Genomic DNA, 15,001 nt, shown 5'->3' on the forward strand with positions numbered 1-15,001 from the left:
TTTTATTGAAGAGTTACATAGTGCTTTGCAGTTATCAAATCCTGTGGAAAATGAATGCGGGAGATTCAAAAGCCCCTGACCTCAGAATGTTATAGTCTTGGAGTATGAAAAAATTCATTCTGTGCCCTAGGAACAAATAAGTTCATTTGGAATCCAAGGGAAACTATATTATTCAGATAAATGAGTCAGGAAAAAATACAGTAACTATGCTGTTCTCTCCTAGGGGATTTGCATTTGAGGAGTTGAAATAACTTTGAACTAGGAGCTGAGACCTAGGTTCTAGTTGTGTTATTGCCATCTGTCACTACCAATTAACTATAAACTTGAATTCATAAACTCTGTGGCCAGTGTTTCTCAAAGTGTAGTGAGCAATTCATCTGTAGTAGCTTCACCTCAAGTTCTTCCTGGGTTAAGACCCACAAAACAAAATCTGGGGCTGTGGTCTCTGCAAGTTGTTTAATCTCTCTGAACTTCATTTTCCTCATCGGTTAAAAGAGGGTCATATTTACCCTGCAGCTTTGGTTTAAGGATTAAATGTGATCACGAGTAGAAAGCACATGGCATGTAGCAAGAGCTCAGCAAATACCCTTTTAAAATTTTCTTCAGAGAGTATTAAGTCTCTATGGTCCACAGTAGTTGAAGGATTCCTAGAGAAAGGATAGCACAAAGCCCTTCCTCACTCAGGAAGTGTGCCTCCAAAAATGTGTGACTGTTACATGACCCCCACTGTACTCTTGTAATGTTTGCTGTTAAATATTATGGGATACAAGACTGGCCTAGTAGACTTGTGTTGAAATATATTAGGATATACCTGTGCATCATATGCTCAGAAGTGAGATCAGATTCTCCTGTGTTTGTTTGAGCTGGAGCTCAACCACATCACCACCTGGGAGTTGACAGTTGAAAATGTTTTTAAACCTCCAGAATCTTCTATCTTCTGCCCTAACTTTGGTATACCAACGATTACAGAATTCTTCTGTGATGACTAAGGACTTCTCAGGGTCTCAAATCATCCTTCCTGATAGCAAATCTCATGTGCCTTGTGCCTAAAGTTGTAGAAGGGGCAAGACATTTCTTGGAAGAGGTTTTTGCATAACTCTTAGGAACAGGCGTGTCCTTTTAACTTCCCTCTTTCTGAAGAGTGTGAAACCAATAACTGCCAATAAACCTAGAGAATCCTATCAAGTGAGGAGTATAGTTAATCTGAATCTAACTGAGGTTACTGGGTGATATCAATAATTTAAATCTATTAGGCAGGTATATTAAGAACATAATACTTGCATCTTCAAAAAACTCTTTGCCTTATTTTTTAAAAATTCAATAACATGCGTAGACACACCCACATACACACACTCTCTCACTCTGTCTCTCTCTCACACACACACACGCACACACACACGTACTTCTTAGTGAAGCTCCCAGGTGGTGATATGGTTATTCAGAACACATACCCCTGTTCTGAGAATCTCAGTAATCTGATTAAATGAGGCGTAACCATATCATGCTTTCTTAGTTAAAAAAATAAGGGGCTGGGTGCAGTGGGTCACTTGTAATCACAACGCTTTGGGAGGCTAAGGTGGGAGGATTGAGCCCATGAATTTGATATTAGCCTAGCCAACACAGTGAGAACCATCTCTACAAAAAATTAGCTGGGTGTAGTGGCGCATCCTATGATCACAGCTAAATGGGAGACTGAGGCAGGAGGATCACTTGAGCCCAGGAGGTTGAGGCTACAGTGAGCCATGTTTGCTCTACTGCACTCCAGCCTAGGCAACAGAGGAAGACCCTGTCTCACCAAAAAAAAAAGGAAGAAAAGAGGGGAAAAAAAATTAAGTCTCTCAAGGTAGGTAAGAAGAGACCTTAGTCTCTTATCTATCTGTTGATCTACTCTTTGAGCCCTTCTACCATCTCACTCCCCAACCCTCCCACCTTTGCTTAGGCCAGGAGTCAACAAACCTCACCCACACCTTCTTTTTCTAAGCAGTTTTACTGGAACACAGCCATGCCTGTTTGCTTATGAATTGTGTATGGATGCTGTCATGCCATTACAGAACTGAGTAGTTATGACAGAGAAAATATGGCCTGTAAAGGCCAAAATTGTCCTTAACAAAGTTTGCTGATCCCTCACCTTGCCTCTTTCTTCAAAATCTCTAGTATTGAGTATTCTCCAGTTTCTAAGAGACCTGCTTTGGACCACTCACTTAGAAAGTTCTTACTTTCTAAAAAAGCCAAATTGGCTTTTCCATAGCCTGCTCCTTCTGGAACTTGTTCAACTTTAGAATGCTGAGTCACCAAAAATAAATCAAATTGCTCTTCCACATCTCAGCAGCCCTTTATATCTTAGAACAAACACTATGATCATGACCCCAGGCAGAATCTCACAGAATCCTGGTGTGACAAAATTTCATGTGCCTTCATGGTCACCAGAATGGAACATAACACTCTTGCATAGCTAAATTGGGGCCCACCTAAGTTTTCTGGGTGCCAACAGCAATAAGAGGAAGTGATAGCCTCATTCTACATGCTTGAAGACCTTGAGATCTAACCCATAGTACAGAGACAGGCTCATGTGACATGTAGGGTCTGCTCAACAGCTAGGAGTGATGCAACTTCCAGGTCATATGTACCACATTTTGTGTCTGTGGTCTTAATGGTTGTGAAATGGTTTGTTTTCTGACAGAAGGAAAACAGTCACTTCTATTTCATCAGAGATGGGAGTGGCATACCCTTGATCATAGACACAAAAATTTTTTTCTAACTTTCTTGACAGTAAACCCTATCCATATACTTTTTAAAGCCCCATTGTTAAGTAAAGCGACTTTCGTTGCTTTTTCTTTTGTCTCCATCATTACTGCCCTGCTTTAGATTTCCATCTTCTCTCACCATTGGAGACTACTGCAACAGTTTCTTAATGGTTTTCCTGTCTCTTACTTTTTCCTTTTCTGGTTTGTCTTCCTCACTCTGCCAGATAGATAAGAGCATAGCATCAGTTACATTTCTCTGCTGATCTGTACTCTTCAGTGGCTCCCCATTACAAATAAAGAAAAGATGAAACTACTTATGGGGGCAGTCAAGGCTTTGCAGGACCTCCAAACTCTTCCTTTCCTCCCTCTTTCCACATTCAGAAGACTGTCCCACATTCTCTGAAATTTATCTGTTTGCATGCCCAGGTCTTGGTCATACTGTATGCTGTATTTTTAAAAGTCCTGTTCTCCTTCCTTTCCAAAACTGTGTATCAAACCTTACCTTCTTCATTGTTTATGTTCATTGCTCCTTCTCTCTCATACACACTTGCTTTCTCTCATGTTTTCATGCTCTTACTCTCTCTTACCCTAAAAGTTTGATTCCCTGCTTCATTGGTCTAGTAGCATATTATGTCTCTTTGTATGGCACTTACAAAAAAATCTTCTTGTTTTAGGGATATATACCAATGTCCTAACTTCCTGAAACTTTGTAAATATTGTTAAGTTATTTCAAAGGAGTATTTTTGGGCCTTGCCTCTTTCTGTTGTCTGTCAGAGCATTCAGCACATTTTGTGTTTGTTTTTACTGAATTCTATATAAGGAGCTTGTTGATTTCTCATGAGATGTACCCTCCATCCCAAAGATTTTCACCTTTTTTTCTAAATGTTTTATAGTTTTATACTTTACATTTAAGTTCATGATTTATTCTGAGTTCATTCACATCTTTTGTATAAGATGTGAGGCTTAGATTGAGATCTTTTCTCCCCTGTGGTTGCCTGATTGCTTCAGCACCATTTCTTGAAAAGGCGATGTTTTCTTTTATTTTTGTAGTAATATTTTTAGTAGAGACAGGGTTTCACCATGTTGGCCAGGCCAGTCTTGAGCTCCTGGCCTCAAGTGATCTACCTGCCTTGGCCTCCCAAAGTACTAGAATTACAGGCACGAACCACAACGCCTGGCTGTTTTCTTCACTGAGTTGCTTTTACACCTTTGTCAAAAATCATATTGTGAGGGTTTGTTTCTGGGTTTTCTGTTCTAGTCCATTGTTCTTCACTTGATCTTAGCCAAACAGCCAAGAATTATCTATTCCATTTTTCTGTATCTATCTCTTCACCAGTGCTACATAGTCTTGATTGTTGTAGCTATATAATAAGTCTTAAAATCTGGCAGACTGATTCTTCCCATTTTATTTTTCAAAATTATCTTAACTTTTGTGCTTCCTTTGCCTTTTCATACACATTTTAGAGCAATGTTATGTACATCTACAAACATTCTTGCTGGGATTTTGATGGGAATTGTGTTAAACCTGTATGTCAATTTAGGGAGATGTACCAAGTTGAGTTTTCCAATGCAATCCATGAATATGGCATGTCTCTTCATTTATTTATGTCTTCTTTGATTTCTTTCATTAACTTTGTATACTTTTCAGCATACATGCCCTGCACAGGGATTTTTTTTAAGATTTATACCTTTTCAATTTTAAGAGCAATTATAAATGGCATTGTATTTTTATTTTTTATGCCCACATATATCATTGCTAGTTAGAAGTAAATTGATTTTTGTATGATTATCTTGTATCCTGTAACTTTGCTGAATTCACTTATTAGTTCTGAGAGTTTTGTTGTAGGTTATGATTATTTGTTTTTTATATTTTTCTTTTCTTCCCTTTTTTTTTTTTTTTTTTTGAGGCAGAGCCTCACTCTGTTGCCCAGGCTGGAGTAAAGTGGTATGATCTAAACTCACTGCAACCTCTGCCTCCTGTGTTCAAGCAATTATTCTGCCTCAGCCTCCCTAGTACATAGGATTACAGGTGTCTGCCACCACACTAGTTAATTTTTGTATTTTAGTAGAGATGGGGTTCTACCATGTTGGCCAGGCTGGTCTCAAACTCCTGACCTCTAGCAATCCACCCGCCTCAGCCTCCCAAAGTGCTAGGATTAAAGGCATGAGCTACCATGCCCAGCCATGATTTTTCTATATAGACAATCATGTCCTCTGCAAACAGGGGCCTTTTTTTTTTTTTTTTCCTTTTATATGTTTTTTTGGCTTTATCACCCTGACTAGAACTAACAGCAATATGTTAAATAACAGTGATAACAGGGACCAGGCATGGTGGGTCACACCTGTCATCCCAGCACTTTGGGAGGCCAAGGCTGGTGGATCACTTGAGGCCAAGAGTTTGAGACCAGTCTGGCCAACATGGTGAAACCCCATCTCTAAAAAACCACAAAAATTAGCCAGGTGTAGTGGTGTATATCTGTAATCCCAGCTTCTCAGGAGGCTGAGGCACAAGAATCACTTGAACGCTTGCAGTGAGCCAAGATCGTGCCCCTGCACTCCACCCTGGGATTCTGTCTCCAAAAAAAAAAAAAAAAGTGATAAGAGCAGATGTCCTTTCCTTATTCCTGTTCTTAAGAAAGAGGATTCAGTTTTTCAAAACTAAATATAGGCCAGGTGTGGTGGCACACACTTGTAATCCCAGCACTTTGGGAGGCCAAGGCAAGAGGGTTACTTGACCCCAGGAGTTTGAGACCAGCATGGGCAAAATGGGACCCCATCTCTACAAAAATTTAGAAATTAGCCAGGCATAGTGTCATGTACCTGTGATCTTAGCCACTCTGGAGGCTGAGGTGGGAAATTGGCTTGAGCTCAGGAGGTTGAGGCTACAGTGAGCCATGTTCATGCCACTGCATTCCAGCCTGGGTGACAGAGTGAGACCTTGCCTTAAAAATACACACACACACACACACACCATTTGATGCTGGTCTTTTGTTGATGCTCGTCTTTTGTTGATGCTCATTATCAAGTTGAAGAAGCTCCCCTCTATTCCTGTTTCTCTGATAATTTTTATCAAGAATGAGTGTGTAATTTTATCAGTTTTTTTTGCATTGCATAATATGATCATGCAGTTTTTCTTCTTTAGCCTGTTAATATAGTAGATGACTGATTTCTTTTTTTTGAGATGGAGTTTCACTCTTGTTACCCAGACTGGAGTGCAGTGGCACGATCTTGGCTCACCACAACCTCCGCCTTCTGAGTTCAAGCAATTCTCCTGCTTCAGCCTCCCGAATAGCTGGGACTACAGGCGTGCACCACCATGCCCACCTAATTTTTGTATTTTTAGTAGAGACGGGGTTTCACCTTGTTGACCAGGATGGTCTCGATCTCTTGACCTCGTGATCCGCCTACCTCGGCCTCCCAAAGTGCTGGGATTATAAGTGTGAGCCACCGTGCCTGGCCCCTGATAACTGATTTCAAATATGCATTCATCCTTACCTCCTTGGAATAAATTCCGTTTGGTCATGCATTTTTATAGATTGCTGAATTGTATTTGCATTTTATGTGTATGTCCATAATCCATTTTGAGCTAATTTTTGTATGAGATTTTATATAGGCATCAGAACAGTCCCAAAAATGCTGTCTCTTTAATAGCATATTCAGGACTCATGTCCCATATTATCCTTGCATTGTGTGTCAGTAATCCAACAGCAATTTTTCATTTCTGTGTCATGGAACACTTTTCAGGTGAAGCTCCCAGACTCCCTTATAAATATTTTTTTACATGGGTACCACATTCATCAGAATGAAGGTAACAAGATGCTAAAGAACTCACATCATAGAGAATCTGTTACACACCTTCATCTTATTCTTCTGTCTGTAATCCTCTTGCTGTTCTTCTTACTTCCTACTGTGAAAGCTTACATGTATTTTAAGTTTTATTAGTTTGAACAAATTAACATATTCATGGAATGAAAAAAGTCAGCACATCTTTACTGAGCTCCCATGTACATGTTGGCCACATTGGACCTTAACCTCAGGATACTCAGAGCTTAAAGGGGAGAAAGACATATAAGCATTTGCAATGCCAAAGCAAGGAGTAGAAATCCCAAACCCAGGGGAAGAAATGCCAACATGGGGTAAGCACAGGTTTGTAAGGGAACACAAGCAGAAGCACCAGCTCTACCTGAGGGAGTCAGTAAGGGCCTTCCAGGAGAAGTGATACTTGTGCTGGCACTGAGAGAACATAGAAATTCTCCAGATGGATGAGGTAAGGTGAAAGCCATTCTATGCAGAAGCCATAGCTTCTGCAAAGACTTAAAGTCATGAAATTACATGACTTACTATTCCGAGAATAATAAGTAATTTTAGTGCTCCTGTAAATTCTGCAAGACCAAGAATTCATGTTGTATCCTCAGCATTAGAATAATGCCTGGAGCATAGTAAGCACTGAATAATTGTTCGTTGGATGCAAGTTAACAAAGGAAGGAAAGAGTGATGGAGGAAGGAAACATCATTGAGGTGAGAGAGGTAAGAAAGTTTTGGCAATAAAGAAGATTTGTTCATGACCTAGCTGGGAAGAGACAAGTACAAAAACATTCGTAATTGTGAAAAGTGGCATGCCTTGAAAAGTACATAAAACACGTTACGAAGGTTCAGAGGAAACAGAGGTCCACTTGAGATGAATGGATCAGGGAAGTTGTTATTGAGGCCAGACACTTTGAGTTGCTAATACTTGGTTCTGAATTGTTTGACTTTTAAAAAACACATGAGGCCGCCTGCTGTGGCTCACACCTGTAATCCCAGTACTTTGGGAGGCTGAGTTGGGCACATCGATTAAGGTTAGGAGTTTAACAACAGCCTGGCTAACATGGTGAAACACCATCTCTACTAAAATAGAAAAATTGGGCATAGTGGTGCATGCCTGTAATCCCAGCTACTCAAGAGAGGTGGAGGTGGGAGAATTGCCTGAAGCTGGGAGGCGGTGGTTGCAGTGAGCCGAGATCACGCCAATGCACCCTAGCCTGGGCACTCTGTCTAGAAAAATATATGAAGAAATAAAACATGGAAGTGGAGAAAGGTGTTGTGGTGGAAGAGGGATGTGTGAATTTGGGACTAGACTAGACAGCCTTGCTGACTCTGTCATAAATTTATCAGTATTTTGTAGGCAGCCATTTATCAGCCTACACCACTTCCTTGGAAGCAGAACCTGACAGGCTCTGATATTATCTGTAGCAAACATGGTTTTCTTGTTCATGAGGGTGTCTTTATATGTTTGTTTGTGCCTGCACCTGCACACCGGAGATTTGGGGACAGCTCTTTCCACAGAGACAAGACTAAAGGAGACACAGCAACTGAAACACCAGCTAAACTATAAACAGATCTTTTAAAAATGCACCTTTGGTGCCCACACACTGCGTTGTCTATGTGTGCACCTGCAGCACACACAGGCACACAATTCTGAAAGTAGTGACCTGGCCAAGATATTAGTGACTGTAGATAAATAATACTTATTTTTGTTTTTCTCAGCTCCATCCTATCTGGCTATACCTCAATTTTCATTTCAATCTAAGGTTTAGTAGGTGCCAGTTATGTCTCCTTTGACCTGCTAGATGCTATGAGGATTTCATATAAGGAAATGATTCCTTAATATATATTTATTGATTACTAGCTATGTGCCAGGGAATATTTTAAACACCAAGGATGCATCATGGAATAAAAAGAGCCATTCCTTGTTACTTTCTAGAAGGTAGGTGCGGAAAAGTCACAAAAATGTGGTATTGTTGGGGGTGTACATGCTTTCTGGGACCAGTAAAGCAGGGTAAGGGGGAAAGAGAATGGGAACATTGGGGACCAGGAATAGCCTCCCTTCCAGTAATGTCACATTTGAATAAGGACTTGAAAAAAAGAATAAGCAATGGAAATATCTGGGGGACAAGCGTTCCAGGGCCAGGGAACAACTAGACTAAAGACCCTGAGGCAAGAGCCTGTGTGGCAGAGTGTGCAAGGCCACATGGTCAGAGCATAATAGGCAAGGCTGAGGGCAGCAGGAGCTGAGGCAAGGGGATGGGATGAGGCTCAGTCCCATCAGGCCTGTGGGCCATTGTGGGGACTTTGGCTTTACTCTGAGATAACAACCTTTACAGGTTGTATGCGGAGAAGTGGCATGTTCTGATTTACTTCCTGCTTTCTAACTTTGCAGTTGAGGATAGACTTCAGGATGAAGGGGTGGAAGCAGGAAGACTACAAAATGGTGGACTAGGCCAGGTGAGCAACAGTGGAGGTGAGGAGAAGCGAGCTCATTGTTGATATATTCGGAACTGTCTGAACTGACGGGATTTGCTGATGAGTTAGATGTAGAGTATGAAAGGAGTCAACTGTGATATCCAGATTTTTGGTCTGACAACTGGAAGGCCAGAGGTGCTGGTAACTGAGATGGGAGAGACTGCAGGTAGAACAAGTCTGGGAGACATCAGGACCTCAGTTTTGAACACATTAATTTTGAGATACCTGCTAGTGAAGAGTTGGATATACAACTCTAAGGCTAGAGATATAAATTTGGGAATCGCAGCAATTTGATAGTTTTTTAAAGCTGTGAAACTGAATAAAATGACCTAGAGAGTTGGTGTAGAAAAAAAAAAGAAATCTCAGAATTGAGCATTGGGGCATTCTAACATTTGGAGGTCAGGGAGATGAAGAAGAACCAGCACTGGAGATTGAAAAACCAGTACTGGCCCGGTACATAGAAGGAGAATTGAGAGTGCATGCTGAAGCTAGGTGAAGAGAGTGTTTCAAGGAGGAAGAAATAATATACTGTTGTTGGATGTTGCAGAGAGCTCAAGCTAAGGCCCATGAGTTGATTTATCAACAGTAAAGTCTTTGACACCTTCGATGAGCTATTTCAGAGGTGCAGTTGCGGTGTTGGGGGTATGGGGGTAGCCTGGTTAGAATGCCTTCACATAGGAGGGGAGGAAACAAAGATTAGTAGTATAGAATACTCTTTGAAGTGTAACTATAAAGAGAGGTAGAAAAACTGGGCCATAGTTGGTAAAGAATTGTGGGAACAAGTCAAGCTTTTAATTTTTTCTTCTGAGATAGGAGAAGTTGGTGTATTGATGGGAATGATCCTAGTCAGGAGGAAAAATGCAATGATTCTGAAGAAGGGAAGAATTGTTGAAGTGATGTCCCTGCACAGATGGAAAAAGGTTGGCCTTGGTTGGATGGGATGTCTACGCTCTCTAGTAAAAGAGTAGATAGCTACAGGTGCAGGCAGGATGGTAAATGTGGTCCTGAAGCATGCGTAAATTTTCTTTTGATAGTTTATGTTTTCTTATGAAATAAGATATAAAAGAGTGGAGGCAGGGAGGTTTAAAGAGAAAGAAGCTAAGAGATTGTTGCCAAAGAACAGGAGAAAGTATTAACTAGGTAAATATAGTAGGATTGTTGGGCAGCATGAGGGGCCACTTGAAGTAAAAGTGAGACCGGTCAGCATGGTCATATTATTTTCTCCATCTGTGTACAGCTGAGCAGGTCCAGTCAGCAGAGCATTAGACTTAGCTGGAGTTTGCTGGATAAGTAAGGAGAAAGAAGCAAGGGAATGATTAGGATGATGGATCACAGAAACAGAATTGGATAAAGAAAGAAATGAGGACAGAGATGAAAAGTGAGAGTGAAAAGATGGTAGAATTAATGGAGTGTAGATCCCGTGGGGTCTAAAGAATTGTGATAATCAAGTTTCAACTCGAAACTTGTAGTGCTTCAGGGTGTATACAGAGTGCTTTAGGCTTATTTGCATAATAACCCTATGAGGTAGGTAGGGCAGATGGTGGTGGTCGTGGTAGTGATTTTCATTATATAGATGAGGCAGGGTCCAAAGAGGTAAATTACTTAATTGAAAATTACACAGTGCCAGGTGCAGTGGCTCATGCCTGTAATCCCAGCACTTTGGGAAGCTGAAGCAGGCGATCACCTGAGGTCAGGAGTTTGAGACCAGCTTGGCCAACTTGGTGAAACTCTATCTCTACTAAAAATACAAAAGTTAGCCGGGCATGAGGGTGGGTATCTGTAATCCTGGCTACTCAGGAGGCTGAGGCAGGAGAATTGCTTGAACCCAGGTGCGGGATGTTGCAATAAGCCAAGATTGCACCATTGTACTCCAGCCTGGGCAACAGAGCGAGACTAAAAAGAAAAAATCTCAAAAAAAATTCACACAGCAAGTCAGTGGTAAAGCACAAACCGAACCCAGATCTCTGTTATATGTAGAATTTGTGTGGTATCTGCTCACAGATTACTCAGTCTTTTTGAAGAAATGGCATATGGAAGACCACTTGGTAGAATATGTAATCACATGTTCAATTCTATAGTATGGAATGGTAGAAGGAGTTTACTCATTCAGTAATACATATTGAAAGTTCAGTATGTACAAGGCGTTATCATAAGGACTAAAAAAACACCAGTGAACAAGACAGGAAAAAAAATCCTGAAGTTACGTGGTTTAGAGGGGTTTCTCTGGTTCTTCTAAGGCATCATGTTTTGGTTAGAAAACTTGTTTTTCTGCTACGTACTGTGGGTAACATTGTTACTTTAACTCACTCTGCCTTAGTGGGGGTCCCCATGGATAAACTGATTATGGCTTTGCAAGTTTTACTTTGCCTAAAAGTGCTGTGAGTTTGGATCTGTATTCTAGCCTAAAGAAATAGTTGCTCTGAAGTGTCATCATCTAACTTCCTGATCTAAACAGTGGGAATGCCACATCTTATTTTATAATAAATAATAAGACCCTGTTTCCATAGTGAGATGCTGCACAAATATGCATTCTAAGATCATCCTCCATTTTTGAAACTTGGGAAATCTGAAAGGGGGACAGGTCATGTGGCAGCCTGCAGGTCCCACAATCCCCATCTTTAACCTGATATCTGAGGACCTATTAAAAGCTTTAAGGTCAGGTACAGTGGCTCATACTTACAATCCCAGTGCATTAGGAGGCTGAGTTAGGAGGTCTCTTGACACTAGGAATTTGAGACCAGCCTAGGCAACATAGCAAGACTTCGTCTCTACAAAAAAATTTTTTAATTAGCTGGGCGTGGTGGTATGCGTCTGTAGTCCCAGCCACCCGAGAGGCTGAGGTAGGAGGATTGCTTGAGCCCAGGAATTCAAGATTACAGTGAGCTTTGATTGTGCCACTGCACTCCAGCCTGGGCAATGGGGCAAGACCCACCTCGAAAAGAAAAAAGTTTTAAAATAACTAATGACTTCTTCCTCCTCTTCTTACTCCTTCCTGATGTGATTTAGGCCTGGAAGAAACGCTGGTTTATCCTACGGAGTGGCCGGATGAGCGGTGACCCAGATGTTCTGGAATACTACAAGAACGATCACTCCAAGAAGCCTTTGCGGATCATCAACCTGAACTTCTGTGAACAGGTAGATGCAGGCCTGACCTTTAACAAGAAGGAGCTGCAGGATAGTTTTGTGTTTGACATCAAGACCAGTGAGCGCACCTTTTACCTCGTGGCTGAGACGGAAGAGGACATGAATAAGTGGGTCCAGAGCATCTGCCAGATCTGTGGCTTCAATCAGGCTGAGGAGAGCACAGGTATGAGAGCACACACAGACCTTTCTCAGAGAGGGCTGAGGTGAGGCCCTTGGATTCCTGGAGCAGAGAGAGCAGCCTTTAGCTAAGGTTTCCTGTTTGGAAGAGTGTTCACAGATAAAGGGTAAAGAGTGTGAAGAGGTTGGCCAAATATTAGAGGGACCCCTGCCCCTAATTATGCTCAAACAGGAAACCAAAAAGTGCTGGGGTTGTGATAAAGCTAAAGGTATTTGTGGTGTTTCCTCAGGTGCCTCAACACCACTGCCATACCTTTGCCCTCCCACTTTCTCCCTTCCCTGTGCTGTCTAGCACTCTGTGTCACCCTCCCATAGGGAAGGTCTCACCTTGATCCCTTCTCTGCTTCATCTCTGTCTGTCCTAGCCCACTTCAGGCCATCCTGCACAGTCTCACCTGACCCTTGTTTGTGTGGGTTCTTCGTAAGATTATTGATGATCCCATGTTCATTTGTATTCAGTTGGGAGGGGATAAAAGGAGGAAATACTGATTTATGTCTGGATTTTGATAACCTTCACAAAAATAGCTTACCTTTTTGAAATGAGTGTTAAATTGTAGAAATGCTCCTTGACATTTGTTTAGGTTCATCCTGAGCTCTCTGGGATGGTTGAAGAGCAGAGTTTTTGCTGGGGCAGGCAGTCTGGTTGCACATTGGAATTAAGGAGGAGCATTGTTAAAAAATATTGACACTGAGGAGCCATGCCAGATCACTGAAGAATCTCTGAGTCCTGGACCCAGCCATTAGTGTCTTTTAAAGGCTTCATTCTGCGTAAGCAGGAATCCAGGGCTCAGCATCCATTTTCTGTAAATATTTTAGGCTTTGAAGGCCACATAACGTGTCTGTTTCATATTCCTTTTTTTAAAATTTTCTTTATAACCCTTGAAAAATGTAAAAATTCTTAGCTGATCAGCAACATCAGTGTCACCTCGGAAGTTGGTAGAAATGCAGATTTGGGGGTCCCACCCTAGATGTGCTAAATCAGAAACTCTGGGAGTAAAACTCAACAATCTGTTTTTTAAAACCCTCCAAATTATTTTGATACAGGGTTAAGTTTGAGAAGCTCTGTTCTAAACTCTTCCTATTCATAGTGGGGGTTGTGGACCAGCAGCATCAGCCTGTACTGGGAACCTGCTAGAAAAACAGAATGTGGGCTGGGCATGGTGGCGCACGCCTATAATATACCAGCCAGCACTTTGGGAGGCCAAGGCAGGCGGATCACCTGAGGTCAGTAGGTAAAGACCAGCCTGGCCAACATGGCAAAACCCCGTCTTTACTAAAAATACAAAAATTAGCCAGGTGTGATATCCTGTGCCTGTAATCCCAGCTGCCCAGGAGGCTGAGGCAAGAGATCACTGGAACCCGGGAGGCAGAGGCTGCAGTGAGCTCATACTGCGCCACTGCACTCCAGCCTGGGCGAGAGAACAAGATTCTGTCTCAAAAAAAGAAAGGTAGAATGTGAAGCTTTCACCAACCATACACTGTCAGAATCTGCATAGTTTAAAAACTTGTTATTTTGAAATAATTTTAGATGTACAGAAGGGTTACAAAAATAGTACAGCAAGTTCCTATCTACTACTGACTGAGCTTTCACATTAGATTTAGTGTTATGTCTCTGAGTCTCCTCTGATCTATGACAGTACCTCAGTCTTTTTTTTAATAAACCTTGACACTTTGAAAGAGTATTGGTTGGGTATTTTGTAAAATATCCCTCAGTTGGGGTTTGGCTGATGTTTTCTCATGGTTTAGACTGAAGTTGTCAGTTTGAGGGAGGATTACCACAAAACTGATGTGCTTTTCTCAGCATTTTAAATCAGAGGGCATGTGCCGTCTGTATGTCTTATTACTGATCACATTAACTTTGATCACTTGATTAAGGTGGTATCTACCTGGTTTCTCAACTGTAAAGTTACTGTCTTTATTTTTGTAACTAATAAACATTTAGAAGATATTTTGAGAATATGAAAATATCCTTTTTCTCCTTAAACTTTTGCCCCCTAGAAAAAAAGAAAAAAGCAATCTTTTACCCACTAGAAAAAAAAAACACAACTTTTGTCCGCTGATTTTAGCATTCATCAATGAATCATATTTCTTTCTTTTTTTTTTTTTTTTTTTTTTTTTTTGAGGCAATCTCACTCTGTCACCCAGACTGGAGTGCAGTGGTGCAGTCTCACCTCACTGCAACCTCTGCCTCCCAGGTTCAAGCAATGCTACTGCCTCAGCCTCCTGAGTAGCTGGGACTACAGGCGTGTGCCAGCACATCCAGATAATTTTTTTGTATTTTTAGTAGAGACAGGGTTTCACCATGTTAGCCAGGATGGTCTCAATTTCCTGACCTTGTGATCTGCCCGCCTCAGCCTCCCAAAATGCTCATTTCTAGCAGCTATTACTGTGGTGTTCTGATGGTGATTTTATATTTCCCTCAAAATGTAGATTTTTATCAAGAGCACCAGATGATTTGTAGTATGCACATTAAAGCTTGAATAGCAGTGGGCTGGATCATTGATTCCTAGATCTGGTAGATCATCAAAATCACCTGAAACATTTTTTTCTTTTAATTTCTAGATGCTGATTCAGTAGATCTGGTTTAGGACAAAGGAGTCAATAGTTTTTAAAAGTTCCTCCCACAGAGTGGGAGAATATTTTTTAGAATTTTGT

At 41.3% G+C, this 15,001-nt stretch overlaps 1 protein-coding gene across 3 annotated transcripts in view; it reads left to right on the forward strand.

Moving 5' to 3' along the window:
- Positions 1–15,001, forward strand: part of GAB2 (GRB2 associated binding protein 2) — a 209,631-nt gene that overhangs the window by 132,964 nt on the left and 61,666 nt on the right. For 2 of the 3 annotated variants that reach the window (XM_054241862.2, XM_035265325.3), the window contains one exon: positions 12,033–12,333. In XM_054241862.2, the coding sequence (XP_054097837.1) occupies positions 12,072–12,333 (262 nt within the window). In that variant the 5' untranslated portion in view covers positions 12,033–12,071. Of the gene's footprint in view, positions 1–8,943; positions 9,009–12,032; positions 12,334–15,001 lie in introns of all 3 variants that reach the window. The other variant, XM_054241863.2, reaches the window with a different exon arrangement.

The sequence above is a fragment of the Callithrix jacchus genome, chromosome 10 (genome assembly GCF_049354715.1).
Source record: "Callithrix jacchus isolate 240 chromosome 10, calJac240_pri, whole genome shotgun sequence".
Classification (NCBI taxonomy): Eukaryota; Metazoa; Chordata; class Mammalia; order Primates; family Cebidae; genus Callithrix; species Callithrix jacchus.